The 13,452-nt window shown below is 38.2% G+C and overlaps 1 protein-coding gene across 13 annotated transcripts in view; it reads right to left on the bottom strand.

The window, feature by feature from the left end:
- The window catches only part of SNAP91 (synaptosome associated protein 91), a 142,409-nt gene that overhangs the window by 15,412 nt on the left and 113,545 nt on the right, over window positions 1-13,452 (bottom strand). For 11 of the 13 annotated variants that reach the window (XM_034648074.1, XM_034648069.1, XM_034648076.1 and 8 more), the window contains 4 exons: window positions 11,027-11,161; window positions 9,236-9,385; window positions 5,555-5,585; window positions 4,558-4,669 (listed from right to left, as the gene is read on the bottom strand). In XM_034648074.1, the coding sequence (XP_034503965.1) occupies window positions 4,558-4,669; window positions 5,555-5,585; window positions 9,236-9,385; window positions 11,027-11,161 (428 nt within the window). The remainder of the gene's footprint in view (window positions 1-4,557; window positions 4,670-5,554; window positions 5,586-9,235; window positions 9,386-11,026; window positions 11,162-13,452) is intronic. The other 2 variants (XM_034648071.1, XM_034648070.1) reach the window with 1 other exon arrangement.

Raw genomic sequence — 13,452 nt, forward strand, 5'->3', positions numbered from 1 at the left:
CTTATCCATGGAAAAGACTCTGCCTGAAATCTATACAACAAATCTTGCCTTTAGATTACCCTGCTTTTCCCGGTAACTCCCCCAGACTGGCCACGGGACAGCTTGCTTGCTTTTGTCTTCAGCTGCAGATGGTGTGAAGAGCGGCTTAGGCTACCNGATGGTGTGAAGCCAGTGGCTTAGGCTACCCTGGGGAGTTACTCATTTTTCCTTGGGTATCTCCCGTGTGTGTGTGTGTGTGTGTGTGTGTGTGTGTGTGTATGTGTGTGTGTACACACATACATATATATATATATGGTATACATGTTAATAAACTTCTGTTTTTCTCTTGTTAACCTTTTATTACAGGAATCTCAGCCAAGAATTTAGAAAGTTAGAGGGAAAGTTATTTTTCCTCCCCTACCCTTCAGGTCTTATATTTTCAGATTCACTCTTTACTCATCGTTTCAACAGGTTAGGTGGTAGACAATTCACCAGACCCAGAATCCTGTCATTCACCAGGACTGTATCATACAGTGATAACTGTATTATTTTACTAGAATTGTTATCATTAGGACTACAGGCTATGAAAGAAAAAAGGTTTTTATTGGTTATCAAAATGAAATGAACTTGTAGAAATTCTGATCAAATAAATGGGTCAAATAATTTAGAGGTAGTCTAAATTTGCTATTTTGCTCAAATAAATTAACTCTTAATAATTTATCCCCAAAAATTATTTATCCTAAGGTTTTTTTTAAATTGTTTTCTTTTTCAATATTCAACTGAGTGTTTCATCTGCAGGCATATAAAGATTAGTTGTTTTTAGGGAAAGAATTGTAGATTCTGTGGTCTCTTGTCAAATGCATGTATTTCTGAATTGCAAGTATCTTCCTCGTTTGTGTGATGAAAACTTAAGAGGTCTGTTGTGCACTGGAAAACAGGAAGAAGCAGCCGTGGAAATACAGGGCTCTTGATGGGCATGATGACGGAGCCCTGCCAGCAGACCTATTTCAAGTGTCCAAGTCGTTATGATTTTTAGATCTAACTTGAGTTCTGTGCTCTGACAAATTCTAGAGCTGCACCTCCAAGCAGCAACCGAGGGGAGTTTGAAACAAACCGGGAAGAGTAGCCTCAGCTCTTGTCTATCAGTACAAACTGTAAAAGGCCGCAGAAGGGTCTCACCCTCACATCTGCCCTTTCATCTCCTACCTGAAAGGAGAGCTCTACAGATTACCAGGAAATACGGAAACACGGCTTTGCTGCTTCTGAGGCTTAAGCTTTATTTTAGTCTCTCTTCTTTTTCTTGAATATTCTTAGAAAAAGAGACTCAAACATATTCTAAGGAATAGGAAAGTAGAAGAGACCTTTTATGAAAGAACTGGCTGGAGGGAAGAAGCCAGAGGCAGCCTTATATAATTAAGGCAGAATAATTTCTTAAGTAAAAGCAAAGCCAGAGCTTTGTTAAAGAAGAGCTTCGCAGTAAATGGGATAAAGGGCAGTAAATTTACATAGACTGCATCTAAAATTTTATCTTAATAAAGATAAAATAACTCTGCATTTGACTGCCTTTATCTTGTTGCCTAAAATGTCAAGGAAAACAAATAAAAGAAACAGAACTACACGTAACTCTGCCCTCCTGATACATTATTTCTGTTGTTCTAGTGTCTCTTTCCATAGCTGTTGTGGATACTTTATGCTAAAGTGCACTGTTGGTTACTTTCTGGAGTTTAATTACAAACAACTTAAAGTCTTCTATTTCATAAATAAAAATAAGGAGTGTTGGAGTTTTAAAAACAATGAGAATATTAATCTCATTCTCCGCGATGGTGCCTGCCAATCAGACACTTAGTGGCCTTGTCCTGAAGAAGCAACACAGCTGTTAAGTATCTGATGAATTCTTAACCTTGTACGGTTAAGTCTTGATCTCAGATGTATTGACCAAGTAAGCTCTCCAACTTAATACTGGTTTTTGTTTTGTTTTTGTTTTTTGAGAGAGAGAGAGAGAAGGGAGGGGCAGAGTGAGAAGGAGAGCATCTTAAGCAGGCTCCACACGCAGCGTAGAGGCCAATGTGGGGCTCTGTCTCATGACCTTGAGATCATGACCTGAGCCGAAATCAAGAGTCCTATGCTTAATGGACTGAGCCACCCCGGGGTCCCTGGATAATATTTTTTTTTTTTTTTTAAGATTTTATTTTATTTTTTCGACAGAGATAGAGACAGCCAGCGAGAGAGGGAACACAAGCAGGGGGAGTGGGAGAGGAAGAAGCAGGCTCATAGCAGAAGAGCCTGATGTGGGGCTCGATCCCATAACGCCGGGATCACGCCCTGAGCCGAAGGCAGACGCTTAACCGCTGTGCCACCCAGGCGCCCCCCTGGATAATATTTTTGAAGTCGTGCTCCCTTGTCTGCTTCCGGGTTAAATGGCCTCATTGTTTAGTGAACTGCCCCATAAAGAAAACTTGACAACCATTGTCTTCTGGCTTCATTCACAATGATCACCAGATGTGTGCATTCTACTTGACATTCTCTTTTTTGTCTTCCTTTCCACCTTCACTTCAGGCTCTCCGCCACTTTTTAAGCCTACGGTTGATGTGCCAAGTACCCATATTCTCACCACCCTTTCCTCCAGGCGACCTTAGACTCCATTAGCATCTATCACCATGACGGTTCTGAAATAAACCAGGTTATAAACAACTGAAGCTTTATCCTGCTGATAAGGGCAACACCGCTAAGGTATAAACTTCTCAGAACATGTGGCGCCTCTCTAATTTTGCAAAGAAGAGAATAGGAAAATTACTTCCTTTAATTTGGTAATGATAATATAAATTGTGAAGTTTCAATATGTGGCGATTCAGAGATTTATAAGATCAGTTCTAAAGAAGCTCTTTCTTTCTCCAGGGATTCTATTCACATTTATTGACTCTCTCTCCCTCTATCTCCAGCAAGATAGTAGCTCTCAAATGTTTCTGTTTCTGAGAATGGAGTGCAGCTCCCTAAGACAGAGACTATCAGCTTATGGTCTCAGCATCTATCTGGGCCACCAGCTACAGGTAAATACTTGAGGTCCAGGGTAATGACTATGCTCCCTTTCACTCTCAAAATGAGTCCATAAATTATATGGTCATCTTAGGCATAGGTCGGTTTAAGAGATACATAGTTTTTTACTAAGTATCCTTTGTAAAATTAAAATGGAACTCCTTAGTTTGTAGCTACATATGGTTCTCTTAAACATTGTTTTAAGATAATGCAAAGAAATAAAGAGATAAATACCTAGATACAATAGGCAATTTTCTCATTGTTATTTGTTAGAAATTACACCTTAAAATTAAGATCTTTTGGACTCTGAGTTCACCAAAGGCAGAGAATATTAGTCCTTAAATTTCCCTCTAACAACCATGGGGTTGGGTGAGGAGACTAGAGGTTTTGAAAACTGAAGGCCAAGCACAGAATTTTTTTCTTATAGAAATTATGGTATAAATAGTAATTTGATTAATATTATTAGTATTGTTTAATGGTAAATTTTAGTTCAAAAGGCCTTTTTCTGATTGGTTTAAACTTATTTTTATTTATAAAACTATAATAAAACTGTTTATATATAAAACATTACTATTTATCATGCTATTTAAAAGAAAACATTTTAAATTCTAAAATTCAAGTATTTAAATTAATTTATGGAGCATGATTATTTTTAATGGCATCTAAAGTGTTTATATTCTAATTTATATTAATTCATTTCCATGCATCTTTGTTTGGCTGGGGTTGGTGGGTGATGGTCAGGAATTAATTCAGGCAACCAGGAGAGGATGGCATCAAGAAAGCCTTAGAGAAGAGGGTGATTTAGACAGGGGTAGGGGAGTAAGCCAAGGTGAAAAATTACAAATAAGCTTGGGAAACAGTGATTAGCATTGTTTTTGCTAAAAATGGGGCATATACAGGAAAACAGTAAATCTTCCTACCCTGGAAACGTCCTTTTTGTGGTTGCAAATCTCACAAAATAATAATTAGTCTTTATTTCCAGTGATGTGTTCTTTCACAGAGTGAATGGTGGTATTAATCGTGATTTAATGCAAAAAAATGAAATCTATTTAAATTTTATAGAAAAGATGGTGTTGGTAGTTTCAATTTAAAAAAATGGTGAGCAGAATGAATAGGGTTTTAAAATGAAAGTCCACTTACACAATAGAAAACTGCCCCATCTTTCTGGTAAGAAAAAAAAATTTTTCCTTACTTATGAAGACAATCAGGTAACTTGGGCAAAAAATGAGATAAAAATATGGATAATGATCAATGATGTTCAAGCCTTTTGAAAAGTTGTTTCCACAACTGTGCAAATACAGAACTGATATCTAAAGAAGCATAATACTATTTTGAAATAATGAAAATAAAAAATAGGTCACAATCTTTATTAAACAGAAAGTCAGTGCAAGTTGCATTTTGGTAAATATTGCCTCTGGCTTAGGTTCCTTCCATGTGGGTGAAAAAATACAGTGTCATAGTAAAATTAAACAAAGTGTACTTGGTCCTATACACTTGGAAAGTGGCAAACTGTCGGCACCACCCTGGCCTCTGCTGGCTACGTACCAAAGGTGCACTTGGTGGGACGCCTGCTGACCAGGTTGCAGGGGCTACTTTCGGCTGCCAGTTGGCTCCACCAGTCAACTTTTTCTCTCCCGCATTCCACTGAAGATCTCCCCTAAATCAAGCGTGCAAAAACACACAAAAATATTAAAACACACTAATCGGAAAAGAGTGTGTGTGGCTCATTAGATACTTTAATTTGGGGTCAGAAGCAGTCTGTTTGAGTTGTTGAGAGAACAGGTTAAAAATTATAAAGGAGTCTTATATCTAAGAAAGCATAAAAGCATTTGATAAAAAATCATTTAGAGTTTGGATCTCAATGGTAGCAGGAATTTCCTATCACTTCCAATAGAACAGTGTGCCACAAAATTCAACCGAATTCCTCACTGGTTACAAAAGATTCCAAATAAGTATATCATAAATACTGGGTGCCTGTATTCTGTCAAATACCTGTATTTTGTTTCGTACCTGATGGGACTTCTAGATCTGAGGGGGCTCATCCGAAGGTCTCACACAACTAGATCATGACTATAACCTGCCTTCCAGTGAACTATAAGAGATATCTATTGTGAAAGGCATCCCAATTTTAGGAACGTCGAAATGTGCATCTAAAGAAAGGGCACATTGTTTATCATTCGTACCATTCTCCTTAGAATTGATCCTCCACGAGAGACTTTTTAAAACCAGTGTTAGCTCGGAATAGTGTAATGATTCTAGAATTTAAAGCTGTTAAAGCACTCAAACTATAATTCCCAAGTATTTCTAGTGATAACTTAGTGGCAATCGTCGAGCCTGAAATAGATTGTCCCTTTTCATTGCAAAGCCCACAGTTTGGAGGTTCCAGTAGAATAACAACAAAAACAAAAATCCAGAATATAATAAAAACCAATTTTGAAATTACCTAGCTTGAGAGTGAGTTATTGCTCCAATGAGTTTAATAGTCTCAAATAAATCTAAATACATTGTCACAAGAAAACCGGATAATTTCAAAAACACTTACTTCTTGGATGTGGTACCAGAAATTCCAAGATCTATAAAAGGATGAAAGAGAACAGAATTTAAACGTCTATACTCAGCTTAAATGATATGACATTTAAAAGATCAAAGAGTCAGAAGTCTAGAAAAAGTCCATATTTTGCCTAAGAATGACTGTATTCAATTTTACAAAGGAGAAACTATGTTAGGAAACATGTTCAGAAATCTAACATTTTCTTTTACTTCACGTTATACTTAAGGATCACATTTTAATGTCAACTGGTGTCTAGGAAAGAGTAAACATAGCAGGCTCGCGAGTCTTCTCTTAGAAAGGCCTACGTGCCTGGCATCTAGGCACCTAGCTTAGTAAGCTGTTCTCTCTACTAAGAGAATATTTTTCCGAATGATAAGGGTGGCTTCCTGTGTCTAAACTGCTTGTACAAACAATGTGGTTCATGCTGAACACCTGCTTTTCTTCTGCAAGACTGAAACCTTGGGACAGTTAGGCACAGGGTGCCTACATGATCAGCACCCTATAAATCCCCTGGGTGTGGAGCCCCTACAGGGCTTCCGTGGGCAGAAACATCACACATGTGGGAAGGCGAGAGCATAAGGAAGTCGGTATGTGGATTCCTCCAAGCTCCACCGTGTCCTTTTCCCTGAAGACCCAGCTGTGCGTCCTTACGGTGCTGCTGCAATAAATCTCAGCTGTGAGTACAGCCATGTGCTGAGTCCTCCGAATCCTAGCGAATCTCTGAGTGAAGGTGGTCTTCGCAACCCCTGAACTGGCTTACTCATTCTACTCTAATCTCAATTCACTCATTACTTCCGCAAATATTTATGGAGCCTCTACAGATGCCAGGCACTGTCTAAGCACTTGGGATCTATTAGGGAAGAAAACGAAGATCCCAACTGTGGAGAAATCTGCATTCTCATAGGGTGAGATAGATGATAAAACAATAAAATAATAAATCATATAGGCCACTAGAAGGTGATAGAAAAGCCCATGGGAAAAGGCAAAGGAAGAGCAGAGTATGGGGGATGGGGTCAGGTAGGATGAGGGACAGGCAGCATTAAACAGGGTGCTCAGGGAAGGCCTCCTGGAGGTGAGATATGCACAGAGCTGAGCAGAGGTGTGGGGGAAGAGCTTTCTAGCCTCATCTCGTGGTGCTCTCTCTGCCTACGGTAGGTCTGCTTCACATCTGGAGAAACTGCCAAACAGCTTTCCACGGTTACATTCCGCCAGCCACGTTAGAGAGTTTCAATTTCTCCACGTTCTCCTCAACACTGGTTACCGGCTTTTCTAACTGCAGCCATCCTCACGGGTGAGAAGTGCTATCTCATGCGGCTTCGGTATGCATTTCCCAGATGCCTGGTGCGGGGCATCTTCTCATGTGCATATTGGCCACATGTCTATATTTTTTGGAGAAATGTCTACTTAAATCATTCGACCATTTTAAAATCGGGTTATTTGTCTTTTCATTACTTAGTTGTAAGAGTTCTTTATTTATTCTGGGTATAAGTTCCTATGTTCTACAAATACCTTCTCCCATTCTGTGGGTTATTTTTCACTTTCTGGATAGTGTCATTTTTAGCACAAATTTAATTTTAATGTAGTTCTATTTATCTATTTTTATCTATTGTTGCTTGTGCTTTTGGTGTCATATCTAAGAATGTTACCCAATCCAAAGTCATAAAGATTTATTTACCAATACGTTTTCTTCTTAGAGTTTATAGTTTTGGCTCCTACATTTAGTTCTCATCCACTGTGAAATTAATTATTTTGGAGTAGGCAAGAAATCTAACTCCATCCTTTTGCATGAGGATATCCAGCTGCCCCAGCACCATTTGTTGAAAAGATAACTGTTTTCCCATTGAACTGTCTTGGCACCTTTGTTGATAATCAATTGAGCACAGATGCATAAGTCTATTTCTAGACTGTCATTCTATCCCATTGAGGTATATGCTTATCCCTATGCAGCAGTACCACTTATCTTAATTATTGTAGCTTTGTAGTAATTTTTAAAATCATTAAGTGTGAGTCTTCCAGGGTTATGCTTTTTTATTTAGTGTTTGGCTATTCTGACTTCCTTGTATTTCCATATGAATTTTAGGTTCAGCTTGTCAATTTCTGTAAAAAAGCAAACTAGAATATTGGTAGGGAGTATGTAGGTAATTTTTTTCCGCTTTGGAAGATATTTTAATTATTATTTTATTTATTATTGTTATTTTTTTAGAGAGAGAGCAAGAGGGGAGGGAGAGGGAGAGTGAGAATCCTAAGTGACATGAGGCTAGATCCCACAACCCTGAGATTGTGACCTGAGCTGAAATCAAGAGTCAGACACTTAACTAAGCCACCCAGGCACCCCGGAAAATATTTTAATTAAAAAAAATGTTTACCTATAGAGAAAATCATTGGGTTTTCTTTTGGGGGGGTGGGTTGTTACATTTCTATAAATTTTGATAAATACATGAATTCATGTAATCATTATTATAATCAGGACACATAGCAATTTAATTACTCAAAAATATTCTCTCTTGCTACATTTTGCCATAAAAAATGCACTCGCAGCAGCTAGAGGTATAAATCCTTTATTTCTGAAGGAGAATCTGGATGATACATTGGAGTGCCAGTAAAAGCAGTTACCATTGCCAACTATCCTTCAATGAGATGGAATTTTCGAGTAGGAACAAATACTCTCCATGGGTGTCATGAAAGCATTTTCATGGATGCCCAGACCAGTGACAATGAAAGGGAAATAAAAATATGTCCATTGGATAATTCATAGGGAAAAAAGTCTGTATCAAGGACCTTCTAAAGCCTTGAGAAAAAGTGAAAGGTATCTGTAATGGTGAACCCATTCATCTTAATGAAAAATCAAATTCAGGGTTAAAAGGAAAGCTCAGTCTTTATACCAGCTGCCCTCATCTCCTAGGACTCTCTCCTTCACTTGCCCATCTTCAGCCTCTGGTCTCCTTGTTCCTTGAACATACCAGGCAGTTTTCTGCCCCAGTGCCTTTGCACTGGCTATTTCCTTTGCCTGCAAATATTCTCCTTCAGATATCCGTGGGGCTCATTTTTTTACCTTCAAATCTTTGCTCAAATTGTACCTTCTTAGTGAGACCTACTCTCCCACTCTGCAGCATTCCCAATTCCCCCTTGCCTGATCTGTTTCTTCTCCATAGTGCTTTTGACCTAACATACTACAGAATTTATTTATTCGAAAATGTTTGTCTCTCCCCTTGCTGAGTACCATAAGAACAGAAATTAATACCTGTTTTGTTTGCTTATTTATCTTTAAAGCCTGGAAGAGTGCTTGGTACTCAATAAATATTTGTTGAGTAACTTAAATTCACATGGATACTCAATTGTCAATATTTAAGTTACTCTGTGTTCTTATTTCCAAGTGAAATAAAAAATTAAGTACTTACTATACGTAATGCACTTGGTTTCACACTTGCATATGCTCTCTAATTATACCTTCAGTAATTCAGATAAGAAATGGCATGGGTACTGCTTGTGAGACAATGGCACAACAACTGTTTATCTTCCAAGGAACTGTACTGGGTAAAGCATAAAGAATTTCTGTCCACTCCTTGATATACCCACCCATAAGTGAATCCAGAAAAAAATACATATAAACAGATAGAGAAAAAATTTGTATATGATGCAGTAAAAAACAAAACAAAAAACTGTATTACTCACTGCCTACTAAGCTGGCAAGAGATGAGTCAAGGTCACTCCCAAGGGCTTTGCTTGCTGCCATAGCTGGACTGGGGGGTACCACTGAAATGGGTGCAGGCTGTCCGGCTGGTGCCATGGTTGGCATCAGTAGATCACCTAGGCCATCAAACACTGGAAATCAAATAGACCAGGTTCAGAATGATTGAAAAAAAAAAAAAGGCCATATGCAAAATTAAAGGGAAATTATCTTCTGAAAAACTATAAAACAAGTAAATATACAATCTTACAAAAGAAGGCACGTGATCCACACTTTTTATGACTGTAACACCAAGAACATGTCTACATATGTCTGTTCATAAAGCACAGAAACACTAGTAAACATAAACAAAGATGGAAAACTGTGTAATGTACAGGAAAAAGCACAGATTTTGGGGTCGGAATTAGGCTCAAATTTAGTTGCATGCCTCACTACCTGTGTGACTTCGAGAAAGTTACCATCTGAGCTTTAGTTTTCTCATCTGTAAATGGGGAGGGTACTTCTATGACATGGTTTTGTTATGAAGATTAAATTAGATAATATATATGCCTTTGTTATAATGCCACTCAGTTAGTGTCAGCCACTGACACTCTTATTAAAAACAATCACTGAAATTCTTTTTATTGAAGATGGTAATAATTTACAGCAAAGCCTAAATCATTCTCTCTCAAATCCTACAATGCCTTTTCCCCCTTTTAATGCTTATCTTTAAAACAATTCTTAAGTGAGAAAAGAAGGCTGGATCTCCTGGTTTCCTATGAAGTTAGGTTTGGAATAAAACCTGATCTAATGGGCAGGAAGTAGTAATAAGTATCTGAAAAACAGCTGACCATATTTTAGAAGTAAAAATTTTGACCCCCCACCCACCCTGGTTATAAGCAGTCAATTTTGGTTCCAACTTTAAAGGAATATTTAAAGGGAAAACTATTTTAACTATTAGGAATCATGCTGTTATTGATGGTTCCTGGTCACTGTATAACCAATTACCAACTTGCTTAGTTCCTAGAATACAGAAAGACCATTCAAAATACAGACCTAGAAGATTTGCATAAGTTGTTGTTAATATCTTATCCATGTCAAAATTTTTGTGGTTAATTTTCATTAAAAAACTATGAATATTTACCATCAACACTACTGTACAATAATTCTAAATTGGAAAAGGACAGCATTCAACTAGGCACTGGCAATAGAAGCAACCAAATTGTCAGGCAGGGGATATATTTAGGGTGTTTTCTGAAACACATTTAATTGCCAAAAACTCACCCATTGAAAATTTGTAGTAAGGACCCAGCATGGGAAGAGTAGAATGGAAGAGAATACAAACAAAATGACAGCAGGATGAAAGATTAAAGGCAGGCAAAGAATACTACTTGTGTCCCAAATTCATAAAACCGAGGGCCATGCAAGCTTCAGAGGGTATGAGCAATAGCAATGGGAGTATCCAAACATTCAGATACTGCGGAAAGTGTTTGTTTTCCCTTAACCACCTCTAAACCACGTGCATGTAAGCTCATGCAAACAGATGGGGTGTGTGGTGTTAGATTTCTGCTAAAAATTAAAACAGAAACACAGAAAAGGATTACAGGTCATCTTTATATCTTCCAGAATGCACTGAAAATATTTACTTAAAATACAGAATAAGAGACTTATTAAAGTTTTAAAACCAGGTCACCACTCAATATCTGCTTGTAAGTTTCCTGATATCGTACTAACCTTAGGTGGGCTATTGCACAATCAGAACAAATGAAAAGAACATTTGAAAATCACCACCTCACCTGACGGATCAAAGGAGCTGCTGCTAGAAGTTGAAGGCGTTGTTCCAAAAGCTGCTTCAAAGTTGGGCTGTAGCAGGTTATTCTGAGCTGGAGTCACTGGTGATGGAGAAGGGGCCATAAAAGAACCCCCAAATCCTGAGGAAAAAACAGTTCCAGAAAAATATAAGTGGAAACAACTAAAGGTAGGTAAAGGCCAGAAAAACAGGACAAATTATAGGAGACTGAGAGGGATTGAATGCACGTAGATAGATGAGAAGTCAGTAAAACTGGGTAGTTTTTAAAAAGTTTTTCACGTGTTTTGCTACCTGTCACGTATTTTTAAAAGATTTTCCTTTATTTTTTAAATTCAAGTACAACGTTCAGTGTCATGGTAGTGTTTCAGGGGTACAGTATAGTGAATCACTGATTCGGTCCGTTACTCAGTGCTCATCACGCTGAGTACTGTTTAGTCCCCATCACCTGTTTCAAACCCCACCACCTACCCCCCAACCTCCCTTCCAGGCACAGCCAGTTTTGTCATCTATTAATGAGATCGAAATTAATTAGAAATAAGATAGCACTTAAGAATATATACTCTCGTTAAGAGAACCTGAGGCAACCAAGTCTATTATTACACTGGAGCTACAAGAAGCTAAGAAGGTCTCACTAGGGTTAAAATTGAGATAATTCCATTATATTACAATTTTGTTTCTTCAAAGCACAATACCAGGCAGCTAGAAAATGCTTAGTGTAATAATAAAACACAAATAAACAAAATACATGCACTTTGCCACCAAGTCTTCCTTCATAACTTTCATACACGTTCTAGTCCCGTGGCTGCTACTGCTAAGTGCGGGCTCCCCCACATCGGCTCTCAGGATTGCCAGCCGCCAGCCAGAGGGGCTTCCTGCCTCTCGTCTGGACCTGCTCCACACTAGGCTCTGCCGAGGTCGGGTGCTCTTTCTGACTAGAAAACGTTGACGAAGTTGCTTCTCTAAGTCTTTCACCGGCGCTCCATAACTTTGAGATTCACATACTGCAGATTCCTTTGGACAGCATCAAGCTCTTCTCTGTTCCCGTCCCCCTCCCAGCAAACCAGGTTGCATCCCTAACACCAGCACAGACTTCAGATTTGAAGTCCTTTTGAGGGCTGGAAGCAAATAATTTCTCTCAAAGAACAGACAGAAGCAGAAGCCTAGCTCACTCCGTGCCCTTTCTGTGTACAACGTGCCACTGGTGAGGGCGGCGATTTCTTAGTAAGACACTGGAAGGTGCTCTACTACCAAAGAATTTATTGCTTCCACAAGTCTTTTCTATATATTCCGTTTGGGTATAAAGATTCATTTCTAATCTAACCACATCTTCTCTTTCACATACTACTTGCGAAAACATAAACAATGCTTAAAAAATCCTTAAACTTTTCATTCTATAGAACTAGTTTATAATTTTGAAAATGACTTGCCCAGAAATTCTCCTGCTACTGTTTTCTAAAGCAGGCAATAATGTTCAAGTCATGTTGCTCCCAGACACTGATAATGACACAAAGTCAGGCTTTTCTTGTATATGTATGAAAAAAATGCAATTTGGAAAATTGTTACCTAATAGAGGATGGTCTTTAAAGCTCACAGTGGCTACCCTGAAGTGATTTTAGAATTTTAGTGACATAGCATTATGTAACTTTCCTAACTGAAAAAAAGACATTCTTCAGATCTTTAAGAACTAATATTATGAAGCAAAAATGAGCTGGAAGTAAGTATTTTTGTGGATGGGATCATTTGGTTTTAGGGAGATTGACAGCTGTGTTGATGTGGACTTCTTGGAAACATCCCACACCTCAAGTTGGAATATGGCTGTGGTTAATTTAGGCAATTTTCCTATGGTTGCAGGTGAATATGGAGACAACTGTTCTTGACTCTCAGTTTCTTAAAACTTGATCAAGAAGACACAATTTATTCTAGAGTCACAGCATATTAGTGTTGGAAAAACCCTTTGATCATCTTATTCAATCCTATCTTTCCATGACTGGGAAAAAGGATGCAAAGGAAAGGTAACATATCCACCCAGGATTCAGTGGTAGAAAGAGAAAAACAGGCATTTACACAAGGTTCATCTACTTAGTACTACTGAGTTTCATAAGATAAGTAGATCACATCCATAGGTGAATAATGAAAAAAAATTAGTGACTTCTCTAAGTAAGTGAAGGGTAAAGCCAACACTGGCATCAGGCTCACCACGTACCACCAGAGTTGCTATTCTAAGCATTTTTTTAGGTTGAACCTTATGAACCATATGGATTGCTAATATTTGACTATTTTGGTCCTACAAAAATAGCAGGTTTCTATTGTTCAAACCAAAACACACATTAGCTCATTTAATCCTCACAACAACTCCGTGAAGTTTTACAAATGAAAACGCTGAGGCCAGAGAAATTAAATAATCTGCCCAAG

This window comes from Ailuropoda melanoleuca, chromosome 19 (genome assembly GCF_002007445.2).
Source record: "Ailuropoda melanoleuca isolate Jingjing chromosome 19, ASM200744v2, whole genome shotgun sequence".
Taxonomy (NCBI): Eukaryota; Metazoa; Chordata; class Mammalia; order Carnivora; family Ursidae; genus Ailuropoda; species Ailuropoda melanoleuca.